The 16,542-nt window shown below is 41.7% G+C and overlaps 1 protein-coding gene across 2 annotated transcripts; it reads left to right on the top strand.

Annotated features, from left to right (window-relative positions):
• The first annotated feature begins 267 nt into the window (after positions 1-267).
• qrsl1 (glutaminyl-tRNA amidotransferase subunit QRSL1) lies at positions 268-10,038 on the top strand. 2 transcript variants are annotated; one of them, XM_084044998.1, is made up of 11 exons: positions 268-390; positions 1,168-1,327; positions 1,952-2,050; positions 2,172-2,268; positions 2,587-2,748; positions 3,145-3,320; positions 3,936-4,048; positions 4,318-4,510; positions 5,331-5,448; positions 6,229-6,434; positions 7,703-10,038. In XM_084044998.1, exons 1-11 carry the CDS (start codon positions 367-369, stop codon positions 7,906-7,908), a joined length of 1,554 nt encoding a protein of 517 aa, XP_083901124.1. In that variant the 5' UTR covers positions 268-366; the 3' UTR covers positions 7,909-10,038. The 2 variants fall into 2 exon arrangements, with proteins under 2 accessions (XP_083901124.1, XP_083901125.1); XM_084044999.1 differs by lacking the exon at positions 1,168-1,327 and having other exon boundaries at positions 302-390.
• Positions 10,039-16,542: the final 6,504 nt, after the last annotated feature.

Below are 16,542 nucleotides of genomic sequence, written 5' to 3'. Positions count from 1 at the left end.
GTTTCTATTGCAAATCAACCCGTGTGATCCGGTTTAGAGCCCGCCTAGTGTATCCGGTTATTTGTGCGCGCACATACACGGAAGAAACGTTTCCGTATCCGGTATAGACCCAGACCGGATCAGCAGCTTGTAAAGTAACTTGATCCCAGTCTGTGCTGTCTGTGCTCAGTCTGTTTCCTTGCAGACAGCCACGCCCCCCGGCCCGGCGTTCTGCCGACTGTCCGCCAATCGGTACGCGCGTAGCTTAGCAGCTGTCCAATCGCAAATGGCGATGCGCAGCCATAACAAACATGGCGGCCTCCTTGGTGCTCCTGTCGCTGCATGCTGAAGGTTGACAGATACATAAGAGACATAATATAGGAGACGATGCTCGGCCTGACGATACGGGAGGTTAGTTGCGATTAACGCGCATCTTTGAAGGCTTACTAAATGTGTGGTTTTCTTGTGCACGCTGCGCTGAAGTCATATTGTAGCCTAAAGTTAGCTAGATGTGGCTAAATCCCACTTACATGACCGATGAGCTCATTTATGACATTTAATCTCTCAAGATTATTCAGCATGAACCTCTAATTGTAATTTAACTCTGGGAGTAACCCTCGGGGGTATACACGGGTCCATTTGGTTCCATTTCGATTCATTTAGTACAAAGGACCCCAATGAATGGGAACAAGCTTAGTGCTTTCTTGGGTTTAAAAAAATCCCCTTAGCAGACCTAGCATTGAACTGTACTTTCTGTGCTTTTTTTGCAAACTTTTAATAAAAGTATTCAATCAATCAGACGTTTTAAAACGTTATTATTCAGGATTGTGCAGCCTTTAGCCTTGGATCAAGACTATCAAATGTATTTTATCGAGTCTGACTATTACTTTCGTATCTATGATATATGCAAATGTCAAAATCGATAATACATCTATGATAGTCTTGATCCAAGGATAGTGCAGTGTGACATTAGTTTTGAATGAAAACCCCAGCAATGGTCAACTGCCTATATGAACTAGGTTTGGTACACAATGTCACATTCAATATGCCTTTATATTCAAGTCTATTTGATTTATGAGGCACGTTTAAAAACAACCAAGGCTGACCAAAGTGCTTACTACAAAGTGCATGGACTATAGGTCCCAGAAACAAACGATTTGACATCTCGTCTTGAACATTTCGCTGCAGGTGTCTCTGGCACTGAGGGAGGGAAGGATCTCCCCCACGGAGTTGTGTAGGAAGTGTTTGCACCGGATGAAGAAAACTCAACATCTGAATGCTTACATCACAGTGACTGAGGAGCTGGCACTGAAACAGGCTCAAGAGGCAGAAAGCAGATTGCTCCGAGGTGTGTGTGCCGCTGTGCGCGTGTGTGATGACGATGATGAATGTTGTCAGCTAATACACTAGCCCTAGAATGTCTGTGATCTTACATACATTTAATGTATTCCAAATACACAGTCATAGATCCCTCTGGACGACGCGCTGTGTAGTCACGATCTGCACGGCCGTAAAAGTGCTCTAAACTCTGTCTGTACTCACCCAATAATTAATTCCTAAGACTTGGAGTCAGATATTGTCCTCTAGTTTCATAACCATTTGAAAGTTCTGCCAGAACTTTCAGTTTAGTCAAATATCTCCACTTTTCCACGAGCTGCACACGGACGACTTTCTGTTCGGGCGAGGGCCCTGGAATGAGTGCAGGACTGAATATATCTAAACTTCCTTTAGGACGCACAAATGTTTGGGACACACAATTGGCAGGTGATGTGATTCATTAACCTGCACCAATCACAACGCACCTGTCAATTGTGTGCCCCATTCGTTTGTGCTTCCCTGAGTCAATTTGTGATGATGTTTGTGGTGATCAGAGGAAGTTTTGATAAATTCGGTCCTTCACTCATTCCAGGCCCCTCGCCCGTACAGAAAGTCGTCCGTGCTAATTGAGCTAATTGAGCTTTTCTTCTTTCAGGTGCTCCCAAAGGTCCTCTAGATGGAGTCCCCTTCGCTGTCAAGGACAACTTCTGCACAGAGGGTGTCCGGACCACTTGTGCCTCCAAAATGCTGAAAGGTACCCCAATCAAAACGTGCCACGACATCTCATATTTCTCTCCATATACTGCCGGCATTATGTGCACACACAATAAACCTCTTGAACTGAAGGTGATCATGTTCCCGTATTTGTGCTACAGACTACACTCCACCATACAATGCTACAGTGGTCCAGAAGCTCTTTGACCAGGGGGCCGTTCTCATGGGGAAGACCAACATGGATGAGTTTGCTATGGGGTAAGACTGCCTACACAGAACTACTAATATGCAGCATTGTTTTTTTATATTTGGTGCCAGGTTAAGGTTTGGTTCCAGTTAATGCGGCACTATCTCTTTTATGCCAAAGTTCTATTCATTGATGCACACTATTGCGTTTCCGGGAGTTGCCTCTCTGTCACTTTATCCCTCTGTCTGTGCTTATGTTAGTTTGGTTCCAGACAGGTTAATGTGGCACTATCCAACCTTTTGTGCCAAGGGTTTATTCATTGGTGCACAATAGTGCATTTCCAGGAATATCTCGCCGTCACTTTATCCCTCTGTGTCTGTCTTTCCCAGTGCAGGCAGTACGGATGGGGCTTTCGGTCCAGTGAGGAACCCCTGGAGCTATGCTGCTACGTACAGAGACCGCACAGGGGTGGAGCCAGACTCTGATTGGGTCATCACAGGAGGAAGCTCCGGAGGAAGTGCTGCAGCCGTGGCGTCGCTCACCAGTTTCCTGTCAGTGAGCACGTTCAGAGATGGATACAGCATCCCTGATAAAAAAAGAAATGCGATTTCAAAATCCTTGAAGAGAAAAAAAAATATTGTTTATAGAGATTTTTATGGGATGACGAATAGCGAAATTAGCAGATCTACAAGCTCACAATGCACTGCAAAGGAATGTGTTGTGAGCTTGTGGATCAGTTATTTTCACTAGTTATGTAAATTTCAGACATGCTCAAAATAGGGATGCCAGGTAGAAAGCAGTTAGTTACAGTTGTTTTGACTTATAATATGCACATTATAGCCTAATAACGTACTGCAGTTCATTATTGTAAGAAAGGTCATTATACACTGGAAGCACAATAACACAACATTATTTACTCAAAGTACCCTTACCCTTGGTCTTGGCAGGGCTTTGGGATCAGACACTGGCGGTTCTACCCGTAACCCCGGAGCTCTGTGTGGAGTTGTTGCCCTGAAGCCCACCTACGGCCTGGTGTCCAGGCACGGCCTTATCCCCCTGGTCAACTCAATGGATGTCCCCGGCATTATGACCCGGAGTGTCAGCGATGCAGCCACTGTATTAAGTAGGTTACCGGCGACTAGCTGTCGTAACACAAACGCACTATCGTTGTGGTTTTTAATGCTGCTCATTCAATCAATCACTGTGTAGGATTTCCAGGCTTTTTTGTTTGTTTGTTTTTGTTTTTCATAACATTTCTCTCCCGCTATGCACTGCTTTCTGTTATGTGTATCCTAGTCTCGCATAGCCAGACAACTATTAATTCCGCAATCTTTGAATGCTGTATAGAGTCTGGAACTACACCCCCTGAAAGACGAGAAAGGAAGCTGTCATCTGTTTGTCGTTTCCGTTCACGAAAATATATTTGAAAATATCTTGAAAAAATACTTTAGAATTGTAATTTCTGCCTAGCAGCAAGCTATATATTCTTCAACAGTCTGGCTCGAGAGACTTAGTGTATCCTAATAGTTAGTGTACTTATGTCCTAATTTGTCAAACTGGACATCTGATAGTTAACTTTCTTTTTCCCAGTGTTGTATGTAGACGTTTTCATGATACAATGCATATTGTCGAACTTGTTTTATTGAAAGATATTAATAGAGACTGTGGTTGTCAGTAACGTTCACATGTGCAAGGGACACAGTGGGATGACCAGGGGTTTTGTTGATATGACACCCAGGCATCCTCCAAGGCCTTGATGTCAGAGACTCTACAACGGTCCACAGCCCTTCTTCATCTACAGAGCTACCAGAAGACTTTGATGTGAAGAGCATCTGCATAGGCATTCCTAAGGTAAGCTTATTTAGGTAAATAATTGTTTATAAGCATAGTCAGGCTTCCTCATTAACCACCACCACTGCCCAGAATAAAATGTTAACTTTTCACTAGCATGTTATACTTTACTTTTAAGAATAGCTTGCCACTATTTCTTCTTTTAACTTATGAGTTCTATATTTTTTAGAAATAGACCTTATGTGTTGGAACCCTTTTTGTGTATCTTGTCTATTAGGAAATGTTTCTAGTTTCTAAAATTTACCCTCTGATCTCCATATGTGGGTCAGGAATATCACGCCCCAGGACTGTCCCAGGAGACACTAGAACAGTGGAGTCGTGTTGCGGACATGTTTGAGAGTGCGGGGGCAAGGGTGCAGCAGGTCTCCCTCCCCCACACCCAGCACTCCATTGTGTGCTACCATGTGCTGTGCCACGCTGAGGTGGCGTCAAACATGGCTCGATTTGATGGCCTGGAGTACGGTATGGATTCGTTTTTTATTAAAGAGCGACATTGCTAAGCCGGCCTGGTTTATAACCTGAATACAATCATACTGTTGTGAGAAAGACATGTGAAAATCTGACATAACGCTTGAGAGCTCACTCTCAACAATGCTGGAAAAACTGCCAGCCTACATGAAATTAGTTGCAAAACACTGAACCCATAACTGCTCCCCAAGTGCCCCTAGGTGGCAGCCCACTGCTTCTATTTCCTGATTTACACATGGCTGCACATGGTATCTCCCCCGAAAATAGCCAATCTACAAGCTCACAACGCACTGCAGCGGCTATTTTCGATATATTATATAAGTAGTAAGTATAAATCAGGCCTAGTATTTAGGATGGGTCAAATGCAGAAAACAATGTCCCCCATGGATATCATTGCAAGTTGCCAAAAACTAAAAGTAGTGTTATGTCAGATTTGTATATATCCTCCTCACCATATAATAATATTCAAGTGAAATTTTGGCAATTTGTCGAGCTATCTGTTTTTTGCAGATTATTTTTGTAAGTCTGAGTAGCAATAGTAATGACACATACTTTACAGTAAGGTATGGTCTCTCAGTGATGATTCCCAAAGAAAATTGTAACACAGACCTGTGTATGGATATTTCTGGGAACTGTTGATCTCTTCTGGCTCAGCAAAGCCAGTACAGTACACTAAAGTGCAAAGCCAGTACAGTACACTACAGTACAGTACAGCAAACAAGAGTAACGTGAGTTGGGTACAGTGTACATAACTGACCTAGGTCTGTTTGAGGATGATAACTTAAACAAAGATCTCTGCGCTCGTGTTTGGCAGGTCACCGAAGCGAGGTGGACAGCTCCACGGAGGCCATGTACGCCACCACCCGTCACGAGGGCTTCAACGACGTGGTGAGAGGGAGAATACTGTCAGGGAATTACTTCCTGCTTAAACAGTAAGCGCACGCGCCATTTAGATGGTCCATCACTCCTTTCAAGCGAGTAGTTGACAGCTTTAGCGTTATTTCATAGCTTTGACCTTATGCAGTGCTATCTGATCGCATTGTCAGGTGCAAAGGATATGGGGGTGTGGCCGCTATAACATGGCGTATTATCAGTTAAACTAAATTGCTGGATCAAAGGGTGGAGACTTGAGTTTGTATAGGGCAGGTAAAATCCCAACAATAATAATAATCCTCATTTATACGGCACCTTTCATACATAAACTGCAACACAAAGTGCTTTACACAAAAAAAGCTAATACATAAAACATCATTGAAGAAGCACAGTATAAAAGCAAGAACAATACAATAATTGTCAATTTAATCACTAAGATAGGTGAGACTGACTGAATTTGTCTTAAGATCTCGCACAAAATTGTCTACAGTTTCATCCATTTTGAGATTCTCTGGCAGGGTATTCCAAAAGCTGGAGGCATAAAAACTAAAATCTGCCTCTCCATGTGTCTTGGTCCTTACTTCTGGAACTGTGAAGAGTTCAGTGGACCTCAGAGATCTACTTGGTGTACATGAGCATGCCCGAAATGTACTCTGGTGCATGGTTTGGGAGTGGTATAGACTAGTAGAAGAATCTTAAAATGTATGGTCTGAAGGTGACAGGTAACCAATGCAGTGATCTTAAGACTGGGGTGATGTGTGGCCTTCGTCTAGTCTTGGCGAGGATATCAATTCCAAAATCAAGCAATAACCAGTGAACACTTGTCACTCACCCCTCAGGAACTACGAGCACTACTTTGTGAAGGCACAGAAGGTCCGCCGGCTGATCGCTGACGATTTCAAGCGCGTGTTCAGTTCGGGCGTTGACGTGCTGCTGACGCCCACCACTCTGTCTGATGCAGCACGCTACGCTGACTTCACTCAGGAGGACAACCGCACACGTAGCACACAAGAAGACGTCTTCACACAGCCGGTCAACATGGCAGGTACTGAGGAGACATACAGTACAGACAATGCAATGTACTGTTATTACTGTTTGTGTTTGAACATGTACAGTACACACACAGACCGAAATCTTTAAATTCAAAACGAGTTCCATTTTCTTTACATATTCAGCATTGTGGCAGTGATTTTTTTAACACAAATCTTCTCCTCTGGGGGGTCCCTGGCACAAAACATTTTCAGATGGGGTCTGTGGCCAAATACATATCATTTTGGGGGTTCTTGGCACAAATAATTTTGAGAACTACTGATTTAGAAGGCATTTGTACAATCGGCCTCAGGTCTTAACCATACTGGTGGTCTGCCATGTCTAGCTCATTGATCGTCCGCAAGCATGTCATTACTGCTGACCATTTTACAAAGCATACCATGGTTTAGCAGAAGAGATACCATGGTTTGTTTGATTCTCACGGAAGCCATTGGATTACAATTCATTTGTCAGTACATTATGGAAATAAACAGTGAATTGAATCTTGCTTGAGCTAGTCAATCCAACATACTAAATATCATTGCATAGTTTTGTCAAAGGTATTCTATCCTTGTGTTTTACTATACATTGTGTTTACTGTAACATTTTGGAGAAAATGTAAATAAATGTAAAATATAAACAGCCATAAACAGGAAAAGGGTCTGTGTTTATGCACGATATTATGGCCAGTCAGAGTGACTGAATAACTAGACTGACCTCTGACTGACCCGGTGATGACCCAATTAACCTTGAGGGCCTTAGTTGCCACAGTCACCACGGTTCCCTTTTTTCTTTTTAAGTTACGTTATTGTTGTGTTTTAATCCATTTTATTCTTGCCAAAATTAGTCCCAGGAGAGTAAATAGAAAGTCAGATATTTGTGACAATCATTTGTAGACAACATTGACTGTTCTAAAGGTAATATGGGCTATTGTAGAGTATGAACCTGTTTTTATTTTTTATCTTCATCTTAAGACTTGATTAAGAATTATATATTTTTTGGGTAGTAAAAGTAGCTACTTTTGGTCTTAAGTATATGTTCACATTGCTTTAGAAAAATGGTAAGGGCAGAAATTCTACCTTGTTCAACCCATTGTTAGTGTGAATCAGATAAAAGTATTATTCAAAACAGCTGATCCCTACAGGGGCCTGTTTACATTTGAGGGCAGTTAAGGTTTCACACAGCCTTTTACTGCTCTCCAATATAACCTTTAAATAACTTTGAGTTCCTAATCTTTGCCTTTCCTTAAACTTTCTCTCAACTCTCCATTTCTTTTTGCCTTAGGCCTCCCTGCTGTTTCAATACCAACCGCCTTATCAAGTCGGGGCCTTCCCATTGGCTTACAGCTTATAGGCCCTGCCCTGCAGGACAGGAAGTTGTTGACTATAGCCAGGTGGATGGAGCAGAGGGTCAAGTTTCCCCCCATCAGCTTCCATGAAGACTCCTGTGACAAAGAGATGACCAAAATGAAGCGGACTTCACCTGCATGAGGCAAAAACATTGAGCTGTGGATAAAAGCACTTAACAGAACACCTCCATTGGCCTCAAACAACAATGTTATGAAAGACATGTTTTGCCTTGTAAAACTGTCAGACATTTTTGGACTATCACACATGACACACAGTTACAAATGAATAAATCAACAGAGGAATTTACTGTGGCAGAACTTTGGCAGAACCTTGGGTTGTATTGGTACCTAGTAACCAGGCATCAAAGAGTCCAAATACGAATAGTCATCTTCATCTGTTGCTATGTGCTCTTATGGAGGACCCAGAAGTAGGCATTCCATTCTAAACCGGTCTCAAAATCACACTTTTAGCACATAAATGAATGTGAATGAAGCGGAGTCCTGGAGCAGGGCGATCTCTGTCGCTGTTCTATGCCCCAACTCCTACAGGTTGGGGCACTGGTTCAGCAGGGAGATGAACTAGGAAGGATAGAGTATTCTTCTGCACACGTTAAGGCAGCTCTCCACCGCACCGACATCGGCTCGAGTCGGCCCTTTGGCATTGGAAAGCGATAGTGTCGTTGGTCGGATAGATAACCATCGATGAACGTCCAAGCAGGTTCGGTCGTGTCCCGACCGGTAGAGCCGTCGATAGCCGTGGGGTAGTGAAGAGGCGGGTAAAGGTTTGGTCCAAGCTTCAGTCCGAGCTGGCTTCAGGCCAGGGTTGCCAGATTCTGTGAGTGACCAGGTCTATGAGCAACTCGCAACTATGAATATTTACAAGCGACTACAGGAAAACAAGCCCAAAGTCGCTTATAATAAGCAGACCTGGCAACACTGGCAGGCTTTTGCAGACCAGCTCTAACGCATCGGACGACAGTTTGTGCTGAACTAAATGCCAACTTTTGCCAACAGACTGCCAGTCTGTTGTAGTCTGTTTGGTGGAGAGTCAACTTTACACCCTCCTGGTGAAAACTACTCGGGTGAAAATAAGTGGCGACTTCATATATATCATAGGAAACGTGGTTTCCTCCCACATGACCAACTGTAGGGGTTAGCAGTGACAGGGACTACGTATGGGGGGGAATTGGGAATTAGGATGACAAAATTGGAAGAAAAACCTGCTTCACCATGCAATAACAGTGAATGAATCGCTACGTCCGGCTCCTCGCTCACAGGGCACAGAAGCAACAGATATACTGTACAACCCAAAGTTCTAGTGCAGTTCAATTAATTTAAGATTGCTTGATGTCTTGACCGAGACCATGAGCGGCATCCTTTCATAAGTGTCACGCTGACTCACGCAACTCTTTTCATGCACCAGATGTTCCAATATAGCAGAAGTATTGTGTTCTTAGGTTAATACCATTGTTAAATAAATGAAACATGGACACATTATCCCAAGTAATATTATCTGTCTGATCTGTGGGTTTGCATTGTACACTAACAACACACACAGATATTATGTATTGTTTAACAAAGCGTCTTTGTTCAGACATTTTCTTTTCTCATCAATCCCGAAGGCCTTGATCCTGTTAATCCAGTTAATGAAAGGGCTTAATGTGCTGCACTCATTTGGTCATTCAAAGGGGTAGACAGCAGTGTATGGCAGCAGCACAATCTGATCTTATTTGCGTTGTACACAACAAACAATATGCATTGTTTAACAAAGCATCTTTGGTCAAACATTCTCTTTAGAAATCTCAAAAGTCCTGAAGGCCTTGATCCTGCTCTGAATTGTCAGTGGCTAAACACACAGACACTCAATCGGCAGTGATAACCTGCTATGTCAACACAGACCTATGTTCATTGTTCGATAGAACAGTCTCTTGAATGGGGGAAAAAATAACTTTTCAAAGGCTAGTATGTTTCAAAGGAAACATGCTATCTCAGGGCTAAGCAACCTTAAGCACAGGTGCCTCGTGCCAACATGCACAGAGAGAGGATTTTGTGTTTAAAATAAAATATTTTTAAGAATGTAGTCAATTGAATTAAGTCCACTCACATCTGTATGCAAATTACAACCTGCACATAATTCTACATTCATTCAAACTGAACTCTGACTGGGGAGTTAGTGGCTGATACTGTAGGTGGGTTATCATTACAATGTCCTGATGTGAAAGAAAATGTTTCAAAAGAAGAAAAACATATAAGGTTGTATGGACAATCAAAATCTGTTATATTTTATTTTGATGTGGTGTCATAATTAAACTTAATGTTGATATGGCACACTGACTTTCAAGAAAATAAAAACATGGCACTATGTCAAAAAAGGTTGCGGACCCCTGCTGCTAGATAACAAATAACATGCATGAATTGAGGCTGTGAGATGGGAAGCTTCGGTCATTTTCTGTATTCGTTTTAATTTGCCCACATCTTAAACCTTTCCACAGCGTGTCTTAACTTTTAAAGATCTTTGATAATTAAAGTGATGTAGCTATAGAACACTCTGCATGCTCGACAAGAACTGTATGAAGGCATTTGAACCAGTTTCACGCTCAATACATTCATATGTAGTTTCATCCAGTACCCAGAAGAGGGTTGTGAGGAGTTACAGAAGCTAGCCTCCGATGTACCGCTCTAAAGTATTGGCCACAATATGAATGCACAGATCACAGGCCAGCTTAGGTCAGGTGTGTGCGTGTGTGTGCGCACACGTCTTCACGCATGACTACTTGCCATTGATAAATAGATCGTTTGCATGTTTCAAAGTCATAGTTTGCATGTCTCAGAAATACACAGAACTATGAGTCATGAGTCCAGAGTTCTCTTTCTCTGAAGGACCATACATGCCACTGGAATCAACACAATTGTAATGAATCAACTCAACCAATTAAGGTCTTGGAAACATGCCTAAGCTAAGGCGCTGCACTGCGGCCAGTACTGCTTACAGAGCCTGTAATGACCTCTGCTTTTGGATGGCTCTGGTCTGCATAATCCTGGTCTGTTTCCCACAGGGACATGATGAGCTATACTTACTATTGCTGGCATGCTGCCTTTGCTGATGGCTAAAAGAAGTTTCAAACTGTGTTTGACCTCGAGTGTGGATTGATAAGTGAGACCACAAGCTCTTACACACAAGCGTGTATTGATTAATTTGGCCCACTTGGTGTCTTTGATTGATTGACCATCAGGCAGGTATTTATTTTAATACAAAAATATGTTTTAAAAATAAGGTGGGGCCTCTGCTTTTGATATCCCCCGTCTGGTCATTCATTTGACAATGTAGACTGTCTGATACTGTATGCTTGATATTTATTTGTGATATCTCAAGTGAACAATTTAATTAAAAGTGTCAGATTAGAGAATAGAGAAAATAGCCAATAAAGCTCACGACAAGTGCTTAAGAAAATGTCCTCCCTCTGTGGGTGGGTTAATGTGCTACATTCACATGTGTGGTAAACAACAGTGTATAGCAGCTCACACCGGATAGAACTGGCTCTTATTTCCTTTGACATCATCACATCAGAATCTGTGGGTTTGCATTGTAGCCTACACAAACAATACAGGTAGACACACACACACAATAATAAACACATACAGGCACACACGATAATAAACACATACTCACCCATGCAGGTACAAACACACACATTTGGTGTCAAAAGGCTCCCAAAGGTCCACTCAGCAGAAGCATTGGGCTCTGTCAGGAGGTTGGGCTCCAACATCTCCCCACACCTGAACCAAGCTGTTAATTGCCCTGCTGAATCATGGACTACATCTCAGTTCAAGCAGCAATGCTCTCTGCCCCTGCACATCGCCAAACAGTTTCTGTTTTTTTTTACTAAGGAATGACCAGTGTGTTCTTGAGTTATAAGGACTGGTCACACCTACAGTAGCACTATAACAATAACTATAAAATCGTTCACCATTATCTTTATTATAATTTAGTTGTGGTGTGAACTTTGACTTCCACTTGAATTTTTAAAACTATATTGTTATTGTTATAGTTATATGTAGTTACAGCGCTTGGTGTGAATGCTACTATCCTAGCAGTATTGTTGTATTCTTTTGAACTGACTGATTGTGTAAACCAGTATGGACATTAGTCTATTAAAGCCTAATTTATTTTGTTTAGAAATATGTTCAGGCCTAATCCAATGCGGACGAAATATTGGTTATTCTTATCATTGTTTTATTTCCATTATTTCCATTTGGTATCATTCTTGATTATCTATATGGCATCCTGAATTAAGCCTGTGATTGAACTGTTCTATATTTTTCTCTGTTTATTATGCACACATCCCAATAAACACACCTCAGCCAGTGGTTAAACCGATCCTCCAGCCTCCCTCCTTTAGCACGATTTATTATACTTCGCCGTATGATAGTCAGACAGGTACACACTCCATAACTCTCTTGGCAGTCCATCGTTACTGAAGATGAACCAACTTCCTTTGTATTGTGGTTAATACGTTTGTCAGGTGGTGATGATGCCACTGTAGATGTAGCCCAATTCTAGAATCACATATCTTTGCCACAGTCGGGGCATATGAGGCCTGGATCAGGAGGCTGAAGATGGTGCTGGATCAGCATGGTGGTGTCTTTGCTGGTGCCGCACCATCCATTGTTGGGCGTGTTTCTCTTCAAGGCGTGTGACCCGGTTGCCTTCATGTTAGTCTCTCAAACTATGTCTTCCACAGCCTTCGAATGCTACAGAGAGTCTGTAATTTCGACCAGTATAAACTGAGAAAAAGACCGGAAAGGATATTCCACCATTCACATGGTGTTCGCGAAAATGTATTTTAAAATATCTTTAAAATATATGAATTTCCTTTTCTGCTAGATAGCTAGGTTTCGACTAATTTGGATTTCCAGTAAGAGTTAGGCTATTTGCACGACTGCAAAGGTGAAACGGAAGTGGGGAAATTACATGGCAGCCACTTTATTTTCGACTAATTTTCAGGCCTCCCCGTTTGGCAAAAGCATTTGAAATTTGCGGTAGCCAACACGACTGTCTTGAGAGACTGCCTTGATGCTAATCAACTGCAATGGATGATGCCAGTATGGGGAACATGGTCCTACCAGGTGTGCCTTAGAAGCATCTGGTGTTAAACACATCAAGTGGATACAGTCCAGGTTTCTAAACCATAAAGCAGTCTTGATGCACACACTGCATCTTTCGTTGGTGTTCTTAGATATTAGTTTTCAAAGAACAAAAAAAGCTAGTGTCTATCAAAGGCAGAGAAGGCTGGCATCATCGATTTAGCGTGTGGATGTTAATGTACTGCCGAGTTAGCAAAACTACCTTCAATGCTGAATACTGGAAGGACAGGGGATGGAGACTTATTGAATGATGAGTTGTTTTTGGGGTGTTAACCACAAGAGCCACTGAGCGGACATGATTTCTGGACAATCTGTATGCTGTTGCAACCTGGCCTGGTGACTTTCCAGTCTCCAAACACAACCAGTTTAAAATCCAAATCATGGGTAAGTTAGCTCAGGATGGGCCCTTGAACATAAATTCTTAATAATCAATAACATATGGGCCCTTGAACATAAATTCTTAATAATCAATAACATTTCTGTTTCCTATGCTTACCTTTAACACAAATAAAAGTACATAGATCTTACCTAATCTTAACCAAGGAAAAACATGAACAAAAGAGAAAGGCCACCAACCCCTATACTACCAAGGCTGTAACCCATGATAACATTGACACATCTAAAACAATTGCAAATACAGAGAACTGATGCGGTTGGAGGCTGAGCAGGATGAAGACATCAAGTAGTGATGACAGACAGCTTTATAGTTGAGCCCATCGTCACAGGAGCCAATCACCAGCTAGTTCCACCTAGTAGTCAACCACTCACACTCACCCACAATCAGTCGCCACTCACACACCAGCTTGTACTCAAGCACTCAATCAGCACCACTCACCCATACAAATGAGGGGGGAAAGAGATTCACAGCGGACACCCGAAACACACATTATGACCCTATAGGGTGATAACAATGCAAAGACAGCATTGTTCTCAACACATACTGTACAGCACACACTGGCACAGGACACGTTTTAGAAGTGGTAATCATGCACATCGCTTCAATGTGCACGTGCTAGGACCAACGTGCTGCTATTCATCTTTTTTCCCCCCATTTATATTCATTTTTTTGTTACTGTTTATTATTGTCCTGAATGTCGCTGACTAGGCTCTTAGTTTTGCCCGTAGGCATCTAATGTTAAATAATAAGAGACCCCATCGAGACGTAACTGGATTTGAATGCAAATACAAATACAAACACACATATTCACACAAGCACACATGCACCACAAACTAAAGGTACACACACAATAGTGTTTTTTGATTGAATACTTTAGTCAAAAATGTACAACACTCGAGCTGAAAGGATAACACAAAAAAAGTTTCGGTGACTCCTATAAAACCAAAGTCAAATCATCTTGCTGTAACATGGTTCTAACAACGCCCATCTTGTGTGTGCAAAGTCCCTGGAAAACAAAAAACCTAAGCAAAACAAAAAAACTCTCTCACACAGCTTCATCATCTTCAATACAATTGAAGCCCATATAAGATTTGGAACACAGGCAAAACATTACCACAAACCAAACAGTGTGTGCGAGCCTACCACTCAATAGGCTTTCTGTCAGGAGCACACTTATCTAAATGGACATAGCTGGTGACTCAGTAGGAGGCTGTATGCTAATTAAAAACATTATTCCATTCCATTCCAATCATGCCTATGGACTGGAACACAGAAGGCATGCGACATGCTTTGAAGATGGTCATTTGGGGCTTTGTGACTGACAGATGCCTGCGGTTGGTCATGCCATGACATGGGGCATCATTCAGTGCCCACCAATGCCCACACTGGACAATTGGGACTCTTTCACGCTGATAAATGAGTACTATTATGCTGTAGTGGCTTGTTTATATTTTGAGATAAGCTATGTGTGAAATTCAATCAAGTCTACTGGCTCTGTGGTCTGATGAAGTCACTATGTGCTACAATAAATAAATGGACATTCTCTGGGTGCAACTGTGAAATAATCAATGTAATCGACTTTTTTTCTAAAATAGTGAAAATTATTTTTGCCCATCACTATTGTACAACGAAACATGAAATAGGGCATAAGTGGCAAATCAGACTAATTGATTTAGTAAATTATTTAACAAATCTATTATAATTCTTTCACGTCAATTCATTGCTATACAAAAACAATTGTAATCATGAAAAAACTGCACTTCTCAATTAAGTATTCAATACAATAATCTCTAAGAAATGTATCAATATATGCAGCCCTAATTTGTTCACTTTTGGCCCGGCACCTGCCCTTTTTGGTTTGAATGTACGTGCCTATACTACTGGCTTTGACCACAGGTGCACAAAGGGTGTGAGAGGGACAAACAGTGAGCAGTTGTCTCAGTCTCATGTAAACAAATATAATCTCTGCTTGGTTTGAGGTGGGGGAATTTGCATTGCAAAAAATGTAAATCAATAAAAGATAGGAATGTATTTCCTAGTCGACTTAATGGAAAACAGGAGATGGTTGGTCAGATTTCTAAAGGGGAAGTGTTGAGCCTATTTTACGCTCCTGTGTAGGGACCTTCACAGACATTTTAGGTGGCAGGCGCTCAAGATGAAAAGGGCACTCGTGCCAGTGATGACTTAAATTCACTTTGGGAGCATTCTAAACTGTGTGCGGATATAATTTATTTTGTCAAATATATTTTTTTTATCATGAAAGTAATGCAGGGAGACAGTGTTCAGTTCTTTAGACCAATTCTTCTTTGAGAAAGAAGATAAGGAAGGATGTCAGTATGGTTCTATACAGTTATACGCGACACTGTCTGCAACCAGCAGAGCATATTATCCTACAGTCCTATTTGGGGTGTATTTAGTAAATGAGGTATATTATATAATTGAGACTTACAGTACAACTACTGAACCACAGGTTTATTTTAGTAAAATGTTTTTGAGCATCACACTGAGAGAAAAATAAACCACACAGTATTATATTACATAAACATAAAAAAAACACGCACACATGCAGACAGAAAAGGTCAGTTCCCTGATCATAAAGTCCTTTGAGGGACTGATAAAGCAGGAACTAAAGCAGAAAACCCCAAACTTCTTTCAATTTGCAAATATGGCTGGGCACATGTACAGGATGCTACTGCCTTCTTGATTGATTGATTTAATACTTTATTAGTCCGAAATGTAAACAGCACGTGGTACAGTAAGACATTAAAGCTAAAGTCCTGGGGACTTGTTTTTCCATTGTGGTCCTATTACCTTTTTATCCAAACACCGGCTTGAGGGCAGTTAAACTTAAAACTGATGCCAAGCTGTTTGTTGATTTTTTTCATGAGCTTTCGACCCCACCTGTTTGTGGATAAACTCTCTGATTACTTTGGTGTTGACTCTAGTTTGGCTTAGTTGGATCCTTGATTTCCATTTGAACCGAACCCAGAGGGTGAATGATCTCTTCATCTACATGTTCACCCCAGGGGTGTGTTCTCTCACCACTCATTTATATTGTGTATACATGACTGTCGGAGCCAGTTTGAGAATCGATCTATCCTGAAGATTGCAGATGGCTCAGTTGTAGCAGTCTCCTAATTTATGGTGATTCAAGTCATGGCCCTGTGGTCAGACTGGTCAAAACAAATAGACACATTTCCTGGCCCTCACAAGTTATATTTGTTTTGTTTGTTT

Source organism: Gymnoscopelus microlampas (genome assembly GCF_963454915.1).
Source record: "Gymnoscopelus microlampas genome assembly, chromosome: 20".
In the NCBI taxonomy this organism is placed as follows: Eukaryota; Metazoa; Chordata; class Actinopteri; order Myctophiformes; family Myctophidae; genus Gymnoscopelus; species Gymnoscopelus microlampas.
The sequence above is the reverse complement of the archived record's forward strand: the minus strand, read 5'-3'. Positions and strand labels throughout refer to the sequence as shown.

Excerpts from the sequence above, each read along its gene's own strand:
- qrsl1 (XM_084044998.1), top strand. The coding sequence starts at position 367 with ATGCTCGGCCTGACGATACGGGAG. Across the intron at positions 2,749-3,144 it reads GCGTCGCTCACCAGTTTCCT|GGCTTTGGGATCAGACACTG; the intron begins GTCAGTGAGCAC and ends TGGTCTTGGCAG. Across the intron at positions 5,449-6,228 it reads AATTACTTCCTGCTTAAACA|GAACTACGAGCACTACTTTG; the intron begins GTAAGCGCACGC and ends CTCACCCCTCAG.